General features: G+C 38.6%; 2 protein-coding genes across 4 annotated transcripts in view; one reads left to right on the top strand and one right to left on the bottom strand.

Moving 5' to 3' along the window:
* PACRG (parkin coregulated) overlaps positions 1–3,359 on the bottom strand; it is a 266,917-nt gene extending 263,558 nt beyond the window's left edge. Inside the window, exons 1-2 of one of the 3 annotated variants that reach the window (XM_052784861.1) lie at positions 3,340–3,359; positions 2,466–2,654 (exon numbers count right to left, since the gene is read on the bottom strand). In XM_052784861.1, the coding sequence (XP_052640821.1) occupies positions 2,466–2,612 (147 nt within the window). In that variant the 5' untranslated portion in view covers positions 2,613–2,654; positions 3,340–3,359. Of the gene's footprint in view, positions 1–2,465; positions 2,655–2,969; positions 3,131–3,339 lie in introns of those variants that run through there. The other 2 variants (XM_052784862.1, XM_052784860.1) reach the window with 2 other exon arrangements.
* Positions 3,360–3,470: 111 nt separating this feature from the next.
* The window catches only part of PRKN (parkin RBR E3 ubiquitin protein ligase), an 803,180-nt gene continuing 782,901 nt past the window's right edge, over positions 3,471–23,749 (top strand). Inside the window, exon 1 of the mRNA XM_052784857.1 lies at positions 3,471–3,540. Coding sequence (XP_052640817.1) covers positions 3,534–3,540 — 7 coding nt within the window. The 5' untranslated portion in view covers positions 3,471–3,533. The remainder of the gene's footprint in view (positions 3,541–23,749) is intronic.

Raw genomic sequence — 23,749 nt, 5'->3', positions numbered from 1 at the left:
GGCTATGAAAGCAGACTTGGGAAGAAAACTTTATCCAGCAACTTTCATGCAAAATGGCTTAGTAAAACACTCTTTGCACAAGCATCATCAAAGAATTCTGGAACCTTTACTACAGTATTTACAGTCATATATGCATAATGGTAATCTGTTAGACTCCATGCTAAGAGTTTTAGACTCACTGCATGCTTGCAGCAAACGCTATCAATTTGTACCTAGTTGTTTAACCTGGAGATGCTGAACACGTTGCTGACAACCCTGTGCCTTGTCATGCTGTTAACAAAAAGAATTACCATGTCTGAACTATATTCACCTGCTGTGTTTTCAACCCTCCAGTCAACTCCTAAGCCTTCCATGAGAACTTCATCAATGATGTCAACCTTTGACAAGTGAGTAGTTAATAAATCTGAAGCTCCATTTCACCAGTTGTTGGAAAAGAGAAAAGGGACACCCACTTCTGCACAGACAGAGTGGCAGTGAGATATTCCTTACTCTATCCTGATTTTTTGCACAGACTGGAAATTATTTCAGTGACTGCCTGTCCCCACTTGAAGCTTTTGAAAAATACAGCACTGGTACTATGAATCTTCCAGGACCTCTAACAGTTTCACTGCTTGCTACCCACTTATGAGCAGAACCTGTGGAGTGGGTCAGAACACTGTTAACCCTACCTATGACAGGGTGCCAAGGAGGCAGGCAGGGGGGCCGGCAGGCAGGGAGGCAGGCAGGGCAGCAACAAAACAGGTTGCCGGGAGAGGTCAGGGAATCTCTGATGTTGGAGGATTTCACAGCTTAACTAGGAAAACCCATGACTGACCTGATCGAGTGCTAGTGACAGGCCCACTTCAAATGGGAAGTTGGGTTAGATGATCTCCAGAGGTCCGTGCCAAAACCCTATCATTTCCATGATTCAATGAGTGGCTCCAAAGGCAGCAGACTTACCTTTTTGCTGTTGCTTAATGACAGTACCACATGATTTAACATTCTGTTAATGTTTAGGAATTTAGAATCGTAGCCATGAATGTTAAAACCCTATGAATATTTAAAAGAAAACTTAAATTCTGATTAAACTCATAGCTAGTTATGTTCACAAGTCAAAGTTCCTTTTTTTAAATTAAATATGTATTTCTCAAACTCCACTGAAACAGCTGATTCTTCTAGACAAAACGAAGCGTCTTTTACATATCAAGTTGTAAACAAATATGTGCAAATATCCACGACTTGAATTTTGTCCAGAGAAGAGGAAATGCCTTTTAAAAATTAATCCTTAAACTCCCTGAAGTGTTATAGCCTATTCCACACATCTCTAGAATTAAAAGCAACCAAACCAAACAATCTTTAACACAAAAGGGTTTTTTGGTTGTTTTCACCTTGTATTTTTCCCACTAAGGTGAAACATGTTTTAGTTTTACTAAAAAGGAGAAAATTTTTAATGTAAACAATTTCTACTCCATTTAAAATTTGTTTAAAGATGGACTTGTTTGGGTTTTTAAGGGGATGCTCTTACAGATAACAAGTCCAGAGAGACTGCTCCAGGAAGACTGCTTCAGCAAAACAAGGGGAAACAATGTATTTCATAACTGTTTTCAGAAGAATATATAGAATTAAAAAAAACCTTGAGGACACAAGACTTTGCTAACACCTTGAACTGTGTCCAAATAAAGAAAAACACCATTCAGGACTTTAAACACAAATGTGTGCTCCTATTAGCTCATCCACTTACATGTTGAACATTTGCATCCTGTACTAGCTGAAGCTTTTTTTAGTCCTAAAAGCTGACAAAAGTAGACAAATAAAGCAATATAAAGCAATCTGAAAGCCTTTATCCTAGTATTTTCACTCACATAGCTCTAAATTAGTTACAAAATAGGACTGTTACTGAAAGTGAAGCTTGCTGGATCAACTCCTCTTTGTCTTTGAACTATGAGTTGGAGAACTGATGTTTGTTATGAGTTTAGTATTCTCCTATACCATGTGGAAGTTTTTTATTATTTTTCAAGCTTATTTTAAAATTGAATGTATTTTCCAGATGGTTGCCATCCTATGTGACATTCATATGAAATTTATACCACACTGTGCCAGTATATGAAAACGCTTTCAAATAATACTACAGTATCATTTGACAGCATTTTGCTAGATGTGAGGTAGTAAGTCTTGCACACAATTCTATAGGCTGACAGTTTAACAGAATGTGCATTGCCAGTACAAAACAATACAGAAAAATTGTGGCACCAAAGCAATACGCTCGGAAGCAAAGCATCACAATTTCCACAGGCACAGACAGTTACCTTATGACAATATTTCTGTAAAGCCTGAAGGTAATTTCAGCAACCAACAAACTCCAGATAACGTTTTAGCAACTCACGCACCTTCCTGACATTCTTTGTCGCCAGCTCTAACTGGCTATGCTTCCTGGACACCTGAGAGTAAATTAATTAACATCACCTCTATACTAGCAGCAAACATACCACAGTGTTTTTCATCATGGCTTTAACAGTGAATCCGTCGGAGACCTGCTGCTTGCTTTTCTTCGTGTGTCCCAGGGGCTCCTGCTGCTGGAGACACCTGTCACCTACGGGCTTTGAGGGGCCTGAGCCCGCTTTCTCCACTACCATCTCCCCACCAGCGCCCGCGACGGACAAGAAGCAAAATACTGACTGGAAAAAACAAACAAACATCAACCCTCCGCCCCCAGTAAGTTAGAAAACGCAGTAGATCTACCTCTGTCCCCCTCCCAACCAGCGACACCCCCACACACACCCTTCCATCGCCTTCCCTGCCCCTGACAGGCCTCCTCACCGGCCCCTCGTCCCTCCCCCGCCAGCCCCCTTTCCTCACCCCAGCTCGTCCCCCTCCTCCCCACCGCTCCTGCTCCTTCCTCCCCAGCCCTCCATCACCACCTGCTCTTCTTGCCCTCCCTTCCCCCGAGGCCTTTCGCCCCCCCACCCCCGCCGGCTCTCCCCCTGCCTCACCCCCGCCGCCACCCGCCAGGGTCCCTCAGCGGCGTCCGTTGGGGGCGGGACGGGCACGGGCTAGCACGCGTCCCCGGCCTCGCGCTCGTCTCCAGGCAACGCGTCAACAGCCCGCCGCCTTGCCGGCGGGGGTCACGTGCGCGGGGAGGGGGGGGGGCGGAAGGCAAGAAGTTAACCAAAGAAACCCCAGCGGCAAAACACCACCCCCTCCCTCACCCCCCCCCCCCCCCCCGCCGCGCAGCCCACACCGAAAACCGGGGAGGCACGCGCGCCGCTCGGCAGAAATTAACGGATAGTAATTAACACGGAGGGGAGGCGGTCACGCGAGGAGAGCTGGGAGGTGTGAAGAGGCGAGAACTACGTTACCCACAGGGCCCCGAGACGCCCGCCGCCCGCTGCCCCCCCCAGGCGCATGCGCTAGCCCGCCGCCAGCTGCCCTCCACAGCTCGCGCCGGCGGGCTGGCAGCCGCGCGGCGCTGAGAGCTGTCGGGGAGCGCTCGAGCGGCGGGTGCGCGCGCGCCTCCCCTCCCTCCCCTGCTCTGCCCCCCCGCCCCCGCCGCCGCCATGATAGGTGAGTGAGCGCCTCAGGGAGCGAGTGAGCCCGGATGCAGATCCGCCCTTTCCTGCCCTCCCCTCCGCTGCCGCCCACGCCGGAGTATCGGCCCCCGGGGGCGGCGTTGGGCTCGTTTGGCTCCCCTCGGTCCCCCTCGGCACGTCCGCCCCTGGTGCCTTGGACCCCGCTACGGGCGGTGGGGGGTGCCCGCGGGGATGAAGCGCCATTTGCGCGGCGCTCGGTGGCCGCGGTTCCGGGGGGCCGGGCCGGAGCAGGGGCCCGCCGGCTGGGCTGTGCCGTGCCGTCGCCTCTTCCTCTCCGTCGTTACTGCGCCTGTGGTCAAAGCACTCGGTGCGCTTGGCGGGGCCCTGCGGAGGGCTCGGGGGGTCAAAGTGCGGTGGGTTCAATGCCCTCCTTCTTTATCCCTCTGGTGGGGGATGACCCAGCAGCGGCCAGCCTGGGGCTTGTGACTGAGGACATTCTTAAATTATTTTTTATTTCCCTTCAGCGTATCGATTGTAAATAGTGTTGGGCAAGGTTTGTGTGATTTGTGAACTTTTTTGGCCTTGCCTAGTATGTATACGTGTTAGTGGTCTGGCATGGTACTCGCTGGCGGTGATCTGAAAAAGCAGCAACTTAGGCTCATTCGTGTTGGGAGTTTGGCCGTTTGGTCCTTGAGTTGACTTCTGTACCCATCTAATGCTGGTATAACACGTGAATTGGTTGTTTCAGTAGTGGGTTTTATTCTGTTACTTGTAAGGTGAGTCCGTACTTGGGGAGTCCCACAGGATCCGTTTTGTAGCCCTTGCCTCTTGTTACACATTTTATCTTGCTTTCACTTTCTCAATTTTATTTGAAGTAAAAGCTATAAAATGTAGTAGATATGCTTCTATTATAACAATTCCTTGCCTTCCTCAGGCTTACTGTTTCATCTTCAGTGTACGTGTCATAGTTACAATCTACATAAGACCTGATGAAGTTGAAAAGGATGCAGTTTGTTGTCAAAACATTTATTGCTTTTAAATTAAACGTCTCAAAAGTGTCCAAGAATCCTATGGGTCTTTAAACTAGACCCAGTTTTTTCTTAGCAGCATATGAACACTAGTATTTGAGTAATGTTCTTTTTCTTTCAGCTTTGCAAAAGCTAAAAAGAAAGTTAAAAGCAGTTATTTATGTGGTATTTTCAGTCTGTATAAATATTTATGCAAATGGTCTCTTCCTAGTTGTGGGACCTTAGGTTTTCTTGTCATTTGGACTATTTTTTTTTCTTATGTAGTAGAGAATATTTTAAATTAAAGGCTTGGCTTAAGGAAAGCACAGAAGGTCAGGTATTCCACTGTCTTTCATCTTACAATGTTATCTCCCCTGCTGATTTGATATCTTGATATAGTATACAAAATACATGTGTTTACAGAACTGCAGAGTGTGTTTGGTTTTGAATGCTTTAGAAAAGTAAGTTGAGTGTACGTAAGGGACTGCCTATGTGGTTACAGAGTTGATGCCTCTAGCCCTAGTACTGAAATCTAAATGTTTACTTAGATATGCTCATGAAGATAACATTTATATGACTGAGGAATTATAACTAGTTTCACTGTGGCAGACAGAAATGTTTGTGAATATCAATTATGAAATGTACATCCCGATTAGTTGCAAACTTATAAACGCAGCTTTACATGAGTTGCAACCTTAAATGATTTAAGCAGCAGCCTGTTTTAGTGGAAAACCAAGAAAGGTGACACATCCTTCCACTCCCCCCTCTCCTCCCCTGAAAATACAAGAATTATCTTCAAATTACATGATGTAGAGACCTTGTCCAGTTTCCTGCTTTCTGAAAAGTCTCCTCTAAACACTTATGAGCTACGAATACCATGGCAAAATTGGGGGCAGGAGGGGAAGGGTGAAATAATTTGTGTAATCTGTGCCCAATTTCTTGACCTGAGTGGTTAAAAAATTATCCTATGAAGCATATGATATATTTTCCAAAGTGTTTTACAGGTTCCTATCTCTGGAAATGCTTTATGTCCTCATGAGTCCTTGTGGCAAGGAGTTCTAGAATATAATTGTGCAACACACGACAATTAATTCCTTTAATTGATTTTTAATTTCCTATCTCTTACTTTCTTTTTATACTCCTTTGTTCTTGTGCTGTGAAATAGGGAGAACAAACCTGATTAACATGTTAGTATTACTATTTTTTCTTATTCTTTCTTCTCTCTCTATTTTTATTCTTATTTTTTGTCCAGGGAAATAAGGGAACCTTTTAACTCCATCTTCCTCTTAAGTGTTTGACCACGCTCATGGTTCTTCTTTGAACTTCCCCCACCCCCACCCCCCATGACATTTTTTAAGATATTTTGCTGAGGAAGACCTTTTTTCCATAGCACCTGTCGTTCCAGAAGAGGTTAGACAATTGACTTGTATCACTGGCTTTTTATAGTCTTCATATGATTTCCCATCCTGCTTGTTATTACGTTCTCCTGCCTTGTTAGTTTTTGCTGACTGAACAGAGATTTGTGGAGAAAGATTTGCTTATAAATGAATTTCTGAATGCTAGCGTATTACCTGGAAAAAAAATAAATTAGTATACGCTTATTTTCAGTAAGAGGTTATTCCTTGAGGGAGGCCTTCAGAATATGTAACTGTATTTATTTTCACCTGTGTGACCTCTGCATTTAGAATATCATAACAGCAAGTTAATTATGTAACAGTCCATTTGTGTAGGATTTCCGTGGACAAATTTATCTGGAAAGTCCATGGTAGCTGACACATGCACAACATTGCACTGAGTTCATGAGTGCTTCTGGAATTTTAATTCTTGAGTATATCTTTGGAAGTATTTATTAAGGTAAATGGTAAAGGTGGCTCTTGCTTTTATAAATGCTTTTAGAAGATTGTACTGTAATGTGCTTCACTTTTAAGTGAAGTTGCCAGAACGATTCCTCAGCAGTCCTTTCACTTATGTGTATATTGCTTTTTTTAAAGTTACAATTTATTTATATTACTTGCTGATGGGCTGCTCAGTTAAGAACTTCAGGTAACTTCTCTATAGAAATTTATTTAATTTTATTTTAATAATGAAAAATAATTATATAAATGAATGCTTAGGTTAGTGTTTTTCATTTTGACTAGATAATACTATATGTATATATTCTGACTGATGCTGGATGGGAATCCTTGCATATGTTGCTGACCATTGGGGAGCCAAATTCATTCTGCTTTCCATATTTGTAACAGTGATACAAGTTAAATGAGCTGAATATCTGCTGTTTGAAGGACCTGTGTTGTACTTCATTGTCTTCTGTCAACTGTTCTCAGAGGAGTTTACTGTAGATGAAAGCATTTCTGTGGACAACTTCTATACTGCCACTTACCTTAAGCTTGTGAGACTTCATGTCATATTTCCAGATTTGTGTCATCTTTAGCCACTTTGCTTCCTAGTCCCCATTTTTTTCTGCATTCACATTTTCTTAGTGGCTTTGTTGTGCTTCAGTGGAAGCACAGTGGAAACGCCTATCTGTTGCAGCTAGTTCAAAGCTTTACAGCAGTGCAGGTAGTGAAATTTAGAAAGCATGAGTTTAATGGTAAATTATGTCCAGTGGAGAGAAAAGGGATGAAGCTAAAGGCCTGATGAGCACTAGTTGGAGTTGCCACCACCTGCTCTGGCTGTTTCTCTCTTGCAATGCTGGGCTGGTTAGGTGCCTTGAGAGCTCATTTTCAGGGTTTGTGGCTGGGGGTTGGGTCTGCTGGTGACTCGTTGCAGTGGCATTTTCCCTGATCGACACTACTGTTGCTTAGACACAAAGTGGTGATTGAGATCAGCCTTACTAGGGCTGTTTTGCAGCTTCCAGCAGTTGGGTGCCCTAAACAAGACTAACTGTGCTGATGCCTAGAGCTTATTCTATCACGTGGTCAAGAACCAAGCAAAAATCTTGGATAAAATTTTAAGCAAACCTGTGGTTTTGGCAGAAAATAATATTTTATTACTTACTGTAAATTCTGTCCTAATAGTGGCTCCAAGGTGCCTGTGCCAGAATTGATAAGGTATGAATACTTGCATACTTTTGCCTTATGTTTCAATTGTTTTAACGTACCTTTTTGGACTGTACTGACATGCATGTAAGTTCTCAAACAGCTTAACTGTATCGTATTTTTGACTTAACATACAGAGAGCAGCCCCAGGCAGAGTATGCTTAGATTTTCAGGTAGCAGCAGAAACCCACTGGAGTTGTGCATAGAGAGCACAAGTTTTAAGCAGCACTAGCTTTACAGTAGGGTGAATGACCTGTGTTTAGATCATGAGTTGAAGGTTAAGACTGGGACTTGTGGTATTAATATGATGCTTTAAATTTGACATTTAGATTTGGCAAAAAGTTGGAAATTATGTTCTGTTGGAAAAACCCCAATAATTTGCTCAGCCCTTTGTCGAGAAGTTTTCACAAATTTGTTACACAGTTTCTTAGAACTTTTTTTTTAATTTACTTCAATATTTGAAAGATAATATTTTCTTAGCATTTTTGATAAGGTGGCATTGGTAAAATACTAGATTGCATTTTTCTACCTTGGTCAGAGCAGAAAAAATGTTTATACTGAAGATCTCAATGTCAGGTCTTCATTTCTTTTTTTATTTTTGTTTTAAATACAGTCTTATCTGTATTGCAGTGTTATACAATTTTAGTCTGACTTTTTTTTTTTTAACTGGCTGAACTCTGTAAGGTCTGATAAATAAACTCAGGACAATCTCCAGGTGGATGCATTGCACTGTGCTTGTCTGTTATCGCTAGTGTCATAGTTCTGCTGCTTCACAAGTTGCTCTTGGTAGTGCTCTGTCAAAATGTTGGAGAGCTTTCGTGAGGATGCATAAAGAATATAGAACAGGGCCTGAAGTATTCCGCAATGAGTTTGCAGCTAGCTTACGTACAACTTGTTGTTTTAGAATGATTATTGATGATAATTTTAAGGCCAATTGTTTTCTAACACTAAAATGGGAGATTGAAATCAATATTAACTAATGATGTAGTCATGGAGTAAAAGATATGAAGAAATGCAGAGAGGGTTATATTTAAATATGTGTTTAGAAACAGAGCATAGTTGTTCTTGTAAGCCAGGAACTAATGGAATTGATAACATATTTTGTAATGAAGACTTTATGTATTAAATACCTTGTTGACTTAAATAATTAGGTATTCATTGATTCATTTTCAGTAAAGTTTTTTTAATTAGCAATTACAGAAAAATCTTAGGTAATTTAGTTTAGAAAGAAAAATGTGTGTAATAACAATAGGGCTCATGGTCTGCTTGGTATAGTTGTGGAATTTATTTATTATTTATTTGCTTTAAAGGATAAAGGTGGTCACCTAAATATGAGGATTTAATCAAGCTAAGGGTTGCTTATTTTTAAGTAAGCACTGAAAGACATCAGTTGACCTCCTAGCATTCCAATTTCCTGTTTGCACTTCTTCCATATTGGTATCAGCATCAGGAAGACAGTGTGGTCAAAGTGTAATAAACTGGTGTTGTTTTGAAGATTATACAAGATAGTCTTTGTGCATTGAGAAGAACTGGACAAAGACTTTCCAGAAGCTTGTGTACCTAAGTTAATTTGATAAGAGAAGTTCTTCAGTAGCAAAAATTACAGCTCTATAATTTGATGCAACATTGCTAATTTGTGACCTGTGGTAAAGAAGTTTAAGATTGTAACAGGGAATGTGACTTCAAGAGCTAGTCATAGGCTATCATAAACAGCAACTAACCCTTTTTGCAGCTGTTTAGCAGCGTATAGCTTTTATGTAGGGACATTGTCATAATAATGTTGCCCTTTTATAAATACAAACTAATCAAATCTACTGTTTCACTGTTTGTTATGTTAAGCAAGTACTATTGAAATCGGTAAATACTTGTGTTAAAATTCGGAACAAGAGACAAGGTGTGCTGGTTTTGGCTGGGATAGAGTTAATTTTCTTCATAGTAGCTAGTATGGGGCTGTGTTTTGGATTTGTGCTGGAAACAGTGTTGGTAACACAGGGATGGTTTGGTTGCTGCAGAGCAGCGCTCACACAGAGCCAAGGGCCTTTCTGCTTCTCGCCCCATCCCACCAGGGAGTAGGCTGGGGGGGGCACAAGGAGTTGGGAGGAGACACAGATGGGACAGCTGACCCCAACTGACCCAAGGGATAGTCCAGACCATATGATGTCATGCTCAGCATAAAAAGCTGGGGGAAGAAGAAGGAAGGGGGGACATTCAGAGTGATGGTGTTTGTCTTCCCAAGTCACTGTTACATGTGATGGAGCCCTGCTTTCCTGGAAATGGCTGAACACCTGCCTGGCCATGGGAAGCAGGGAATGAATTCCCTGTTTTGCTTTGCTTGTGTGCGTGGCTTTTGCTTTACCTATTAAACTGTCTTTATCTCAGTCCAACAGTTTTCTCACTTTTACCCTTCCAATTCTCTCCCCATCCCGACATGGGGGGAGCAGGCGAGGGGCTGTGTGGGGCTTAGTTGCCGGCTGGGGTTAAACCATGACAGTCCACAACACAAGGCTAACATGGTCTAATGTTATTTGATATTTTATACTTACTAGTTTCTTACCATGGGAAGCTAGAAGTTCTGTAACTTTAATAGTTTCCTAGTGGGTTTTTTTTTTCTTTTTAGATGGCAGGATTAAGTAGGCTTCTTAAAGGTTTAATTAAAAGGCAATATAAATCCAGTGGAAATTCAGTATATAGTTGGTTCCCCAACTTCCCCCCCCCCCCCCCAACCGCAACAATTTTAAAATTAGACTATGGAAGTATATTTTCAAACAAGGAAAAAACCCCTTTGCTCAGCAGAGTACACTGTTGATAAACAACTCCTTCACATGCTTCTCTTTTATGTGTTGGTGGAAAAAAACCCCAACAACAAACTGCAGATTTAATGTATTAATATATTTGTTTCATAAGGAATTGTTCCAGGTATTTAAGCATTTTATTTGTAGCACCACAGTACCTGAGGGTTTTGTAAATACAGAGCAACCCCCCCGCCCCATACCTGTAGTAAATACTGTAGGTATAACATGGGAGATGGATGAAGGTTAATATGTACACTGAGAACATGGGCTAGTATGAGGTTTTATTTACATATTAAAAATGATGCTACAGTAGTGCTGTCTTTAGGTATTGCTGCTTCTCTTTCTGTACAGTACTCACTTCTGCCCTTACACCAGCAAACTAATCTTTCAGTTGCAGCAGAGCAACCATCTGTTCAGGCACACTGAAGTAAAAAAAATAATCCAGAAGAAATAGTTTCTTTTTAATCTAGGTCAATTCCCTGAGTTGGTTCACAGCGTGGCAACACAAAAGTTAGGTGGGTGTAACTAAAAGGACATCCCTTAACCCTGTTTCATTGCTTGACCCTTTAAATTGCCAAGTCCCATACAAATGGTGGTGGTGTGTAGTGCAGCTGATTGCCACCTAAAGAAGAACATTTTGCTGCCTTCCATTCTCCCTTACTACCCAACCGTGTGTTCCTTGAGCTCACATTGATACTCATTTGACTTGGGAGTGAGCTATTTAAGTGGCCTGGGTTGTCAAAATGCCTGCTTACTTAGAGGCATGGAAGGTTTTTGGTTTGTTTTGTTTTTTTCATTTAATACCCTACATCTGCTTACCATTGGATCAGCTGAAAACCCCTGTTAGTGCAAGGGAAGTGACAATCCGAAATTGTATTGGCTGAGCTATTTCGTAGTCAACAACATTGGCAATAATGTTACCTTCCTGAAAACCTGAAAAAAAAGATTAAAACTGAATTTGAAGGAAGGTATTGGGGCACCTTCGTGGAATTTTTCAGGAAATATCTCTCAAAGAACAAAAAACATGAGAGAAGGACCAAAACTGTTTTAAAAATGTAGAAGATGGGCTCTAGATCGTTAACATCGGCAGGTCAGCATTTCTGTAGTGAATGAGAGATGAAGGTAGTAGTAGAGACAGGTTGCGAAGCGTTTTGACAGTGAAATATGATTCATACAGCAGTAATCAAGTTAAGGGAGAATGGGAGCCTGGGTGAAGGTTTTAGCTACTGGATGACCAATCACTCCTGTATGTTGCACTCTTTTCCAATGTGTTGGTAATCTTTACTTTCTGCATAAATATTTCTATTTCTCATTATTGCAAAAATAACCTTGAGGAAGCAAAATGAGAATAAACTCTGTCAGAATTTCCCTGAATGAATTCAGACTACAAAATAATGGTGCCAGCTTAGCAACCAAAGGAAGAGTATTTTGGGAATTGTCTACTTAAATATTTTGATGATCTCATGCTGCAATTTTGGGTTTCTTTCTTTGTTGTTGTCATCCTGATGTTCTATTTTGGTTTATGTAATGCTATGGATAGTTCCACTACAATAGATACTTTTCACTGGAATAATAGCTTGAGTTGTGGATCACTATTACACCTACTTCATGAACATGTGGAATAATCTTTCCGATGGTTAATTTGATTAAACAAAACCTAAATCTCAGAATTTCAAAGATTACTTGCATTTCATATGCATGACCTGTTTTGCTGGGATTGTTCTGAGCCTTTTTTTCTTCTGCTAGGGTAACTGTATTGTACTGTATGTACAGAATTGCAGCATGGAACATTGTGTGTTTTACTGGATTTATATTTTATTGATTATTTTCCTACAAAATGCTTTGTTATGACTATCAGCAAGGTTTTAGAAAGCTAGTGTCATATGAAAAAGTTTATCTTCAAAAGACAAAGACATCTGGTTTCTGTTAGGTATACGTGAGCATTCTGGATTTTTTTGTTTCCTTGAAGAGGGATGGGAAGACTTTTTGCTTGGATTTCTTTTCCAAAGAAAAGTAGCGAGGGGGAAGGAAAGTGTGGGAGGGGGGGTTGTGGTTTTATTTTTGTTTGTGGTTGGGGTTTTTTTTTGGTTGTGGTTTTGTTTTTTGTTTTTTTTTTTGAAATGGCCACAAAATTGTAATGTGAAGACACATTAGAAACTAATTAAGGAGTGGCTAAGGATGTTCTGTTGCAGTTTTCTGAGTCTTTCAGATAGGGCCCTGCAGACAGAGTATTGATCTGGCAGTTTCTTAAAATTATTTCCCATTGCCAAAATCCCCATCCTTTTTTGTATTATCTGGTTACCTAGTGATGTATCTGTAAAGAGAGTTGTGAGTGGATATATATGTATGCATGTTAATTTAAGATCTGACTCTGTATTGGGCTGAAATCTTTTTGTGATAGTGTTGTATAAGCGACTTCTGATCTAGCTGAATCAGTAATGAAAAGGTTTTGCTACCATTTCTTTTTCCCTTGCTCATCCCTCCCATTCTCTGGTGCCATCTCTGTGTCCTGCCTCATTTCTTTCACTGACCATAACACTAATTTGACTGTTGAAGTAGCTCAACGTGGTATTGTAGCAAAAAAACTGTCCATTTTTGCTGAATATCATCCTCAAGAAGGGCCCAGTGAACACCGAAGTCAGCTCAAGATAAGTGGAAAATGCAGAATGAGATAGCAAAAATGGGACTAAATAATTTTAGCAGGATGCTTTTTGATCTGTTTAGTCCTTCCTCCGCATCTTCACCTTCAGTTGTTGTGGAGTATCAGCTCCTGCTGACGTTGGGAACATATCCAGAGCTGACAAACAATTTCACAGTCATTTGGCCAAAAGGCATTTTAAAGGAGAAGATTATATAATTCCTATCTTTTTCTGAGTGACAAAGAAAGATAAACTGGAAACAAGTTTTGTAGTAGGAAGGATAAATTCTTGCATACGTAATGTGTAAATATAATGTCTGTTGCCACAACATTTGGTCCAGCCTATCTGTGAGATGAGAATAAAATTAAGAAGTTCAAATTCTACTTATTCGCAGAAACAATTAGGAAAAGGCCTATGCTAACAAATAGGGACACTTAAAAAATATTTTGGAACGCATAACAGCAAATGCTATTGCTTAAGAGTCCCTGCTAATGTAATGTATGTGTCTTCTGTAGATACACTGAGAGCCGAAGACATTATTGGATTCTGTTTTGATAACATTGCCTCAAAGTGGAGTAGCTTTCTTAATTGGAAATACATATATCTCCATTTACTGAAAAAAATTAATTGGACTAGCATACACTGTATCGTGGAACTGTCAGCTGCGTAAGTGGTCAGGGCACAGAAGCAAACAATACTGAGAATGGTGTAGGGTTTTCAAGCTGTTATATTTAGTTTCTACTAAAGCTCAAGGGAGAGTAAAACCATTAGTGGGAACTTTGTTACTTTGCTAAACAGGTTTATGTGAAAGAGATGCAATTCATTCTTTTAAATTTTATTATTTAATGATTTTTTTTTTGTTATGTGCTGTGTATAAGTATTGTTGGACTGAAAATCAACTTCTAACACAACGTAGCCAGTGATGTATGAAGTTTTCCATTAAAAGAAAAAAAAATGGAAACGTTAGAAATGTGCAGCTATATACCAAGAATTCACAGAATGCTACTACAAAGACTGGTTTACAGATAATTAGCAGACAGGCTTTAATTATATAATTGTCAATTATTTCACAATACATGATTTCTCCCTTCTGAACTACAGTGTGTGGCATCTTGCAAATGTTTGTGTTTTATGAGGACTTCCTTCATAATTGTAAATAACAATTTTAGTATGGTAAATTATGTTCTTTAAAATCTGTATTTTAACAATTTTTCAGTTTCTAAATGTTGTACCTTGGGCCTCTCCCAGTCCCTTTGTATTTTGATCAGTGCAAAAGGAGTAGAAAGATGGATGACCTTACAAAATAAGGATAAAAATCCATCAGATTTATGTGATGTAGCCAAATCCGTGAGTACCCTCTTGTCTGTTTTATTCCTGAGGCTGGACAAGATGGAGAAAGAATTAGTTCATTGCTGTGCACTTTGAGGCAGACTGAAGCCTGCCTGATTGTACTAAACCGGCTTTTCAGCAGTAACTCTTATGTTGCATCACTTTTCTCAACAAGCATGTTCAGATCTACATTAGTATTGTTAAAGTTTGACTTAGGAAAAATTGTAGCACAAAAGTTGTTCTTTGAGGAGTATGAAAATAACTGTGAGAGATTTGTCACGTTATTACAAATTCTCTGTTAAAATGACAAGAGACAAGAAGAATCATTTAAGTTCTCCAGCCATTAATCAAATATTAAATTCGGGTTCAGCAATCTTAAGGGTAGAAATTAATGAACAATTAATTGTGGGACTGGCTTTTATTTCATGCCCTTGAGCAATTTGTACAGCGGTAGCTGGTATTTGTGCTGGTAAACATGCATCTCTTCTGAAGAAGGCAGTCTGATTAATGAATTCTCATGAATTCAGCCAAAAGATTGCAGTAAATAACTTGTCACAATTATGATGCATTAAATACACAGTAGCTTTATGTAGGACACTTCAGTGATGTCTTTTTTACAGTGACTACGTGCCTGTCATGGGTAAGCCACAATCTTCAGCAATTCCTTCTAAATATTTCGCAATGCCTTCCAAAAGAAGCGGCATTGTAAGTTATATGCTGCAGAGAAATTAACCATGTTAACTGTTTTCCTGCTTTGTTATCTCTAAGCAGTTACAGTAAATTTTTACAGCAGAAGTTTTTTCTTGGACTTTGGAACCATTTGAGGCCATCTGCAGAAATTAGTATCTCTATTCATGCAGACAATCTCAATGAAGGAAAGTTTTTAAACTCTGACTCTAAAACTAATTCAAAGCTTTCATCCCTTCTGATGACCTCTGAAATTGTGATATTGTATGCCATTATTTTCTTCTCCATTTAACTTTGGAGGGCGGAAAACAGTGATGATGACATCTAAAAAGAATGATGGGCCATTGCCCGTTAAACATCTCCAAAATAAATTATCTGAATCCTGCATATAGTTTTTAACCCACACCTCTCAGCTTTATTCCGGTTATGGTTGTTAAGGAAGACCGATGACTTTATATACTCAGCTGAGCTCAACTTAGAGCTAAGTTGAAATGATGAAAGGAAGCTGTTTATCAAATGAATGATTCTCAAGGAGTGCCTTGCCATTAATGTCTTCCCTTTTTAACCCTGATCTTGGAAATCTGACCAATGAGATTCTGTGTTTATTTTCTGTATATGTCAGAAGTTCTTCTGTTATGTATTATTTGTCCCTATAGCAGAAGTCTTTTGGTGAGAAAACAACAAAAATATTCTTATGTGCTTTGTTTTATTCCATGCTTTTGGAAATTCTTTTAACAATCTCTTATGATTTGAAGTCACAGTTTGTCTTTGCCTCCAAGCTCTAAGCCTAAACCCCTCTACGGAGAGTGCACGCAATCCGGACGTGAGTACATGAAAGAAAAGCATTTAGAAGTTGATTTGATTTATTGTTTAAGAGCTTCAGAAGCTGGTGAAGATGAATGAAGAAACTAATTGAGGAAAGAGGTTGTCATTCCATGGCAGTTTAAAGGACAGCAAGGTTATAATATATTAATGTGTAGGAAATGAAAGCACAGCTTTTTAGAGAGTAGTTGCCATGAAAAGGTGTTGGTTGTGCTGTGTTATTTGTGAAAGTGGTATGAACAATACATTTGTTATCACAAGAGCCAGGCATCCTTGTTTGCTTTAGTTTATCTGTGAAAACTTACTCCTGTGATTACAAGTGTCTGAAATTTTTTTGGTGTGCTACATGAAGCAGTAGGCTTGCATACTAAGCTTGCTTATGATGACATAGATGAACACTGAAGCAAATTAATTTACATTTGTAAATTATTTGTGATATGTAAAAACCACAAACAAATGAAAAAAGTAAACTTGTCTTTCCAGAAGCAAGATATGCTTGATTTCGTTCATCACTGTTGTGATGACCAATGTCAGTGTTGTTTTGTTAAGTGTAAAGCTTTTCTGCATGATGACATAGTTCCACTACTTCCTTTTCTTTGTTTTTTTCCAATATTTTCCTGTTGTTTATGCTGCTGTTTCCTGTATCTTTTGTTTAGCCCTTCTAAATGTTTTGCTCAGTGGTGAATTTCCCCTCTTAGTTCATTGATTCTTTTTTTCTAGTAAATTTAGACAATAGAATTGTCTTGTGTCAGATCTAATATGTCAGATATAATAACTTTCAGTGTATAGAGCTAAGGATATTTAGTTAACTTCAAAAGAGTAAGAATCACAAGAAACTGAAATATGTGGGCTTTTCCAAGACTACTGTGTGAGCTATTTCTCTAAGACACCCTTTCCATCAGTGGAAACATTAGCACTGATTGAATTTTTCCCTTCAAAATTCAAGGAACAGTGTTCAGCTGCTTTCTGTCTTAGTCATTTTCTGTGTGTGTTTTCCTTTTTTAAGTATGCCAATCCTGTAACTTTCTGGTAATGTGCTTTGAGATCATGGAAAAAGTATTTTCCATTTTCTTCATTGGTGTTAAATAAAAGGATTGTGGATGATGGAAACGAAAGTGGTTCATATTGGACATCATATTACATCTCTGGCATATGGTTCTCCTTTCAATTTTAATATTTTTGATGAGCTGAAATATTTTTGGAACATTTATGTTTGCATTTCTTCCCTTTTCTGATACAGTGTCCTCTGTGGAATACCCTCAGTGGAAACATATGTTCAGAACTTCAAAGTAATTATACTATTACTAAAAGCTTCATAATCAGATTACTGAAACTAAATGTTGAAAAAAATTGATTTTTCCTTTATCCAATCATATCAATTTCATTCCAGTCTGCTCTCTGACTGAAGAAACATGGCAGGACAAAGTCAAAGACTGTTTAGAATGTCTAAGTCTGGTATAGACCAGTTCTTGAAGAAGAAAAGGGAGCTTAGAGCAGTTTTTAGTCTGAGAGAGCAAGATTAAAAAAAAAAAAAGAATCTATATATTGCTTATTTGAATGGTAGATTTTTAGCTGTAGATACCTCTGCTTGGCAAACTGGATGGGGATGACTGAAGCACAAGCTTGTCTCTCTATGATAATCGACACTCTTTCTCAGAAGTAATAGGTTCACTAGGTATCTAAGCTGCTTTGTTTAAAATACTGCCTTTATTACCTTTTTTCTTCCTGTAAGAATAAATCTGTTGTTGTGATCAAATAGTTGTAGCCTATGTTGAAAAAGCTGTTTATTACCAGGAACAGTTTTCAGGGCGTACAGTCTAATATATTGATTAAAAAATAAAAAAAAAAAAAGGAAATACAAACCTTTTGTTTTGCTGTAGCACAGTTAGGGCACAAGACTTCAAAAATTCTTAGATTTACAAGACGACATCAAGAACAGGAACTATACCTAATCTTCCTTTTTCTTTATCTTTTGTAGCACATCTGGAAAATATAGGGTCTTTTAAGAATGAGATGTTGTCTTAATGGCCTTGAACAAAAAGGTTGTGCCTGTTATGGTCTTACGAGGCCCTGGGTGTAGCAGTCTGTTGACATGTTACTTATTTTTTCTTCAAGCTGTATGAAGCTATGGGCTGAGCTTCAGGTTGAGTATTTTGACTTACTCGCTTTACATGATTTTAAGGTATTTTATTGATACTAACTCTGCTACTGCATGAGATCTAGCTTTAGCCTGGTGTGTGCTTTATGTAAGCAGATGGAGTTCTGAGGCAGATAAATTCTAAAATTGGTTAATGATTAATGATTTGAATTTTTAAATTTTCTGGGTTTTTTTCATAGTCTTACTTTTCATTCTGCTTGCCTTCATTGTACACAATAAAATAGCAGATGAAGCTGAAAAGTTTCTTTTACAGTACTTTTAACAATTTCCATTAGAATTATCTTGTTGGAAGCAAATATCCCATCTGGTTTACTCTTTAACACAGCAAAACTCCTTAGTGAGCTGTGTGGTGGAGCCTGGCTGAATTCCACACAATGAGGCTCTTGGCCCTAAGCAAGATGAGCACAATCTGTTTCCCATATTTCTAATAAAGGAAAAGAAGTGTTTCTTCATTTGCTTCTTCGTTGCATTATGTTTACGTTTTATGCCTTCCTTTCTTAGAATGGCTGCTTTCCTGCTGTTTCCATTCTTTTTTTTTTTTTTTTTCCAGTACAGGTAAAATGAAAGTGCAGTACAGCGTTGTGAAAGTACCAAGCACTGCTCTGAAATAACATTAAAACTCAAATTTTTAAAGTATAGCACAGTGCTTTGGCCACAACAATCTCATTAAACATCTGAAGTTTAAGGGAGACACTCAGGAGCCATTTCTGTTGCCTTACTTGTTTTGCGGATAAATGCAAGACTTGAGTAACCTGTACTAAACCCAACAGGACTCACGCAGCTGATCCCAGCACTGCTCTGAAAGTTTGCCTGTGCTGTCTGAATTTAGCTAACTGCTTCAATCCATAACTTTATTCTCCCATTTGTACCTGAGAATTATTGAGAGTTATATATACTGAACACAAGTTGCTTTTACTGTGCTGCGCGTGCAGCTCTGCTTAGGTGTTATGAAACCACACCTCTGAATTTATCTCTGGATTAAATTTACTATTTTTCATTAATATGAAGATAATTGCATATTTTAAGAGTAAGCATCAGATACTTTAAAATTGTATTTGACACCATGCAGTTAATTTAACATTGTATCAAATCTGTGAACACATGCTGTGTGTTTGCATACTTACTCTTTTGCAGAGATTTTGGGTTCTTAGCCAGGTAGTATCCTGACTGAAGGACGTGTAACTTGCATTAAAGTGAGCAGGCTGTTTTGTGACACTAGCTTTGTAAAATCATGTCACGAACGCATTTAGGATGTGATTTTTTTATTCTCACTTGTGTAGGGTTTTACATTCAAAATGCCAAGTAATACTCAAATACTGGTAAATAACTCTTGTTTATGATATTATTTCTATTCCGTGACAGACTTAAAATGTTTCTCAGGATGCACTTCACTTCTGAAAGCCTGGCATTTCCCTACTTTCATCTGACAGTGACAATAGTTCCAACATATGTTTTCCATTCCTGATTTTTCAATATTAAGAAATCAGCATTTCTCTTTAATGTAAGTAAAATTGAAAAAATTAAGCACTCTCCATGGGTAATAGAGGAACTATTGCTGTAATTCTGGTAAGGAGCTAAGACGTCCTTGCATATCACTATGTGAAATGAGTATTCAGTATCAATTCCCATTTCATTTCAAATGTGTTATTTTAGAACTGTTCATATAATCAGTTTCCTGAACTAAGAGAAAGCAGACGGCCAGCTGTAAACCAATTTAGGATGCAATTGCCACACACAAAAAAATCAGATAGTTGATTTCATGTGAATACAGCTTTTGAAGTCTTATTTCATTTCTAGACATGAATATCATTAGGCAGCCCTTTGAGGACAAAGGACTGTGTGCACAGGGAGAATTTTGATTTACTTTCCCATTTGTGCAAACGGGGGGGTTGAGATACAAAAATCAAGAAATGTTTATGTTCTTTGTTCATTTTATCTACAGGAAACTGTTGTGCATATCTACTTGTGTATCATTACTAGAAAATTAGACTTTAACTCAGTAGTGATGGCATAGTCAAATAAGACAATGCTGATTTCTTCAGAAGGAAAGTTTGAGTTAATTTTACTGGTTCCCAGCTGGATTTAGATGTCAATTATCTTAGGAGAAATAAGTGCCTTTTGGGAAGACTTGTCAACAGTTTTGACCATAAGGCAGTAATGAAATTGTTTTTGTCCTTGGGGTTTATGTCAGGAAAAACAGCCTTCCTGCGCTAATACAGTACTGAACAGGGTGTGAACGAGAAACACAAGGGAAATAGGTATTTTGTAGATGATACAGAATCAGTACCCAAAAGCCTGACCCTCCTTGTTTTCCCCAACATAATCAGAACTGATTCATCTAAAATTTGTTTTTACAAGTATGTGGGTAATGTGTCTGTGGAATGATGATACAGGCAATAAAGACAGACTCCTCTCTTCTTGTATGTTGAAAGCGTAGCAGTAAAACACTTAGTCCCATGTACCTCTGAGGCTTTGCCCTTTTAACCTTTATCTGTGCTGGATGCTGACTGCAAGGTACAGCAAGCCACTCACTAATGCATTATTTCTTAATACCAGATTTTCAGATACTGTAACCAATTCTCCAAAAAGTCTGACCCAAGCATTTGAAAATTACAATGATAGATGAGGAAGGCCAGACCAAAGCCTATTTAAGCCTAGAGATGGGTGTGAGATGAAACTGCTTGCTAGAGGTGAAACGCAGGAGGGAAGAATTTTTATGCTCTTAAGTCCTGCTGCTAAAGATGTGGAGTTCTCCTGATCTGTACTTCTGTGTGGTGGAATACGGAGAACTTGGGATGGAGAGTTCTACCTTTATCCTCTTCTTGGGTGGAGGTAGTGACCTGTTTTCCTTCCTGGTGCTTTCCAGCTTTCTCTTCACTTACAACCATTCATACCACTTTGATAGTGATATTATTTAGAACAAACTTTCCCCTTCTTGCTTTTTCCTATGCCCAGCACCCTTCCGCAGGCCACGTGGCCATTGTGGCTGTTCTTTTGCCTTATTTGAATGAAGTGGTGATGGTCTGGGTCAGTTTGAGCTTCATGTGGAGGCTTACCAGGATCTGACATGTTACATAAAATGAGCACTGTTGAGCATTTTGAGTTCTCAAAGGTGTGTGTCTACCAGATTTTTATATAAGCGGTGGCTCTGCTATGTTTTTGTGGCAGCATAGGAGTATAGCTTCTTATGAGAGTAACTTCATATGAAGATATTAATCCATTATAATTCATGTGTGCAGGACAAGTCTCAGTTTTTCTTTTGAACCTAATGTCATTTGGAGTTCTGCATTTTGCTATCTGTGAAGTCCAGCTTTTTTCTAAATATCTCACCTTAAAAAATTTTAAAGTATTTCTGGAACTCAAATAGGTGACCAAGAAGGTGCAGTCTCTTATGCTGTATGAAGGACCTACAGTATTGATGACATGTGCTTGGGAATTTTGTCTTTCTTAAACTGTCCTAGGTAAAAAATTTCTCAGTCAGTATTTCAGTAATAATGCTTCTGAAATTCAGTATTTTAAGTTGTTAGAAGTTTAAAAGTATCTACTTTTCATTTTTTCCTTAAATAAAGGCTTTCTTGTTTTTTTACCCTTCCTTAGAGAATTAAATTGTCCAATTGTGTGCGAGTACAACACTCTTGAGAAATGACAAGTGATATTGATTTGTCTCCTACTCAGTCCTTCAAGCAGAACATCCTTTTCTTTAATTTTTTTTTTTTCATTCCTATCTACAGGTATGGGCAAGATAGGAGAGTATTGACTATTCTAAGTGTTTGCCTTCAAAGCCCAGGAGATAAGCTTTGTACCAAAAGAACAACAACAACAAAATCAAATCTCAATGACAAGTATTTGTATTAAACTATCTCCCTCCCCTCCCCCCCAGCCTCCAACATGAGCACACATAGATGTGGATTGTCATAAAGCTGAGATACACAGACAGTTCTTTTCATGCTTCGGATTAGGTTTTTGTCCCCGCCAGCTGGGTCCAAGGACATCTTTCTTAATTTCCTTCTTAACACCTGTGTAAAAGATGGCATAAAGCCTACATTAAGTAACATTATTGCTCATGTAAGTTAAATCCAGTGTTAGTGTAGTAGCAGACTAAAAAAATGTGTTTGTGGGGGGAAAAGGCAGTTAAAATACTAACAGTGTTTTCTGTTTTTACTTAAACAAATCAAAGATGGATTTCTAGTTTTCATATGACTAAAAGTTTTTAGTGCATAGGTCATTGTTTTACTCAGCAGACTGAGCTTTTGAAGTGGACTTGCTTTCCTTCTACACTAGAATTAACTAACACTGTAAGTATAAATCTGTTTTTTCCATGGTGTTTTACTGATGCATCAAAGCTAATTTTGCTCCATTGAGTAAACTACAAAAATGTAGTTTGGGCGTCTAATTCCTACTTTAATGTCCTTATACTGAATGCCATTTTTTCTGAATCTGTCCATCTAGTTAGTGTCATGTGCACTGTAGTCAAATATGTTAGTAATATGTGACATAATTCTGCGTGAGCCATCTATTCCGTGACCATGAAGAACGAAGTCTTGTGTTCTTTATGTACAGTATTTGGTACTGTTTTAGTACTAAAGCTACTGCTTTAGTAGTAGGTATTTTTTACTATAGTAAAAAGTGTTCCAAATTCAATTAATAATATTTTTTTGCATCATAGATATGCTTAATGGGATATAGTTTGTTTAATCCTTAATTGAAGTAAAATATTCTTGTTAAAGGGGTCTATTTCAGAGTAATGAGAGCATGAATACTTTTGCTGTATAACTAAATGCCTGGAAATTTGACACTTCAAATCTGCAGATAAGCCAAATTTCAGTAGATAGAAGGAATTTTGTTGTTTTTACTGATCTATTAAATTAATATCAGCTTTTAGAAGGGGGTGTAGAATGCTTGATTTAGCCTGAAAATTACAAGAATTGAAATTCTTTAGGGCTTTCAGTGTTCCCGGTTCATGGTAGGCTTCTTCTGATTTCGATGGTAACACTGTTTATCTGACTTTCCCTGTTAAATTGTTTCAGTAAGAATGATGCCCTAAGAGTGATGCCCCTGTAGCGAACTAAGGAAGTTGCCATGAATTATTAATAACAAGCCGAGTTTAATGTGGTTTTATAGCCCCTGAAGGAGTTGGAATAGTGTACTCTGTAAAACCATTCAGTTCACCTGATCTTGACAAATTGGAAGCATCAAAAACATACTCCTACTTGTTAACACTAAAGGGGGGAAAAGGTGACTTGGGAATGCATCAATATTTAGCCTTTTTGTAGAATTTGAAAAGGATAATGGTGAATGGTGTTCCATAAATAACTCTCTCCTATCTTTGTGCTCTAATGCAGTCGGCTAATACTTTTCTGTGAAGTTAACCTTTATGGCTTCATTTCTATTTCCCTGAAAAAGAAAATGGCAAGTTTGTGATATTGCATCTATTGTTTATGCTGATAATATGCTACAAGTTAAAAATGTTCTCTGTAGCAATATAGTAGGTAACAAAAACAACTCCAATTATTTTAAAAAAGTGTTGTCTTAACAATAGATCAACCAAGCTAAAATCGTTCTGGAAGTACATTAAGAATTCCCCAATTGGTGAAATATACAGAATTTGTTGCTGATGTTTTAAAGATCTAATAATGAATGCTTGTCTCTAGAACATTACCTTTGAAATGACTGTTCAAAATGAGATTCATCATATCTTTATTAATATTTGGCAATGTGTCCATCCTTCTCAGTTATGTTTATTTTTATTCATTTGTCACTTAACTACTTAA

This window comes from Harpia harpyja, chromosome 4 (genome assembly GCF_026419915.1).
Source record: "Harpia harpyja isolate bHarHar1 chromosome 4, bHarHar1 primary haplotype, whole genome shotgun sequence".
Taxonomy (NCBI): domain Eukaryota; kingdom Metazoa; phylum Chordata; class Aves; order Accipitriformes; family Accipitridae; genus Harpia; species Harpia harpyja.
The sequence above is the reverse complement of the archived record's forward strand: the minus strand, read 5'-3'. Positions and strand labels throughout refer to the sequence as shown.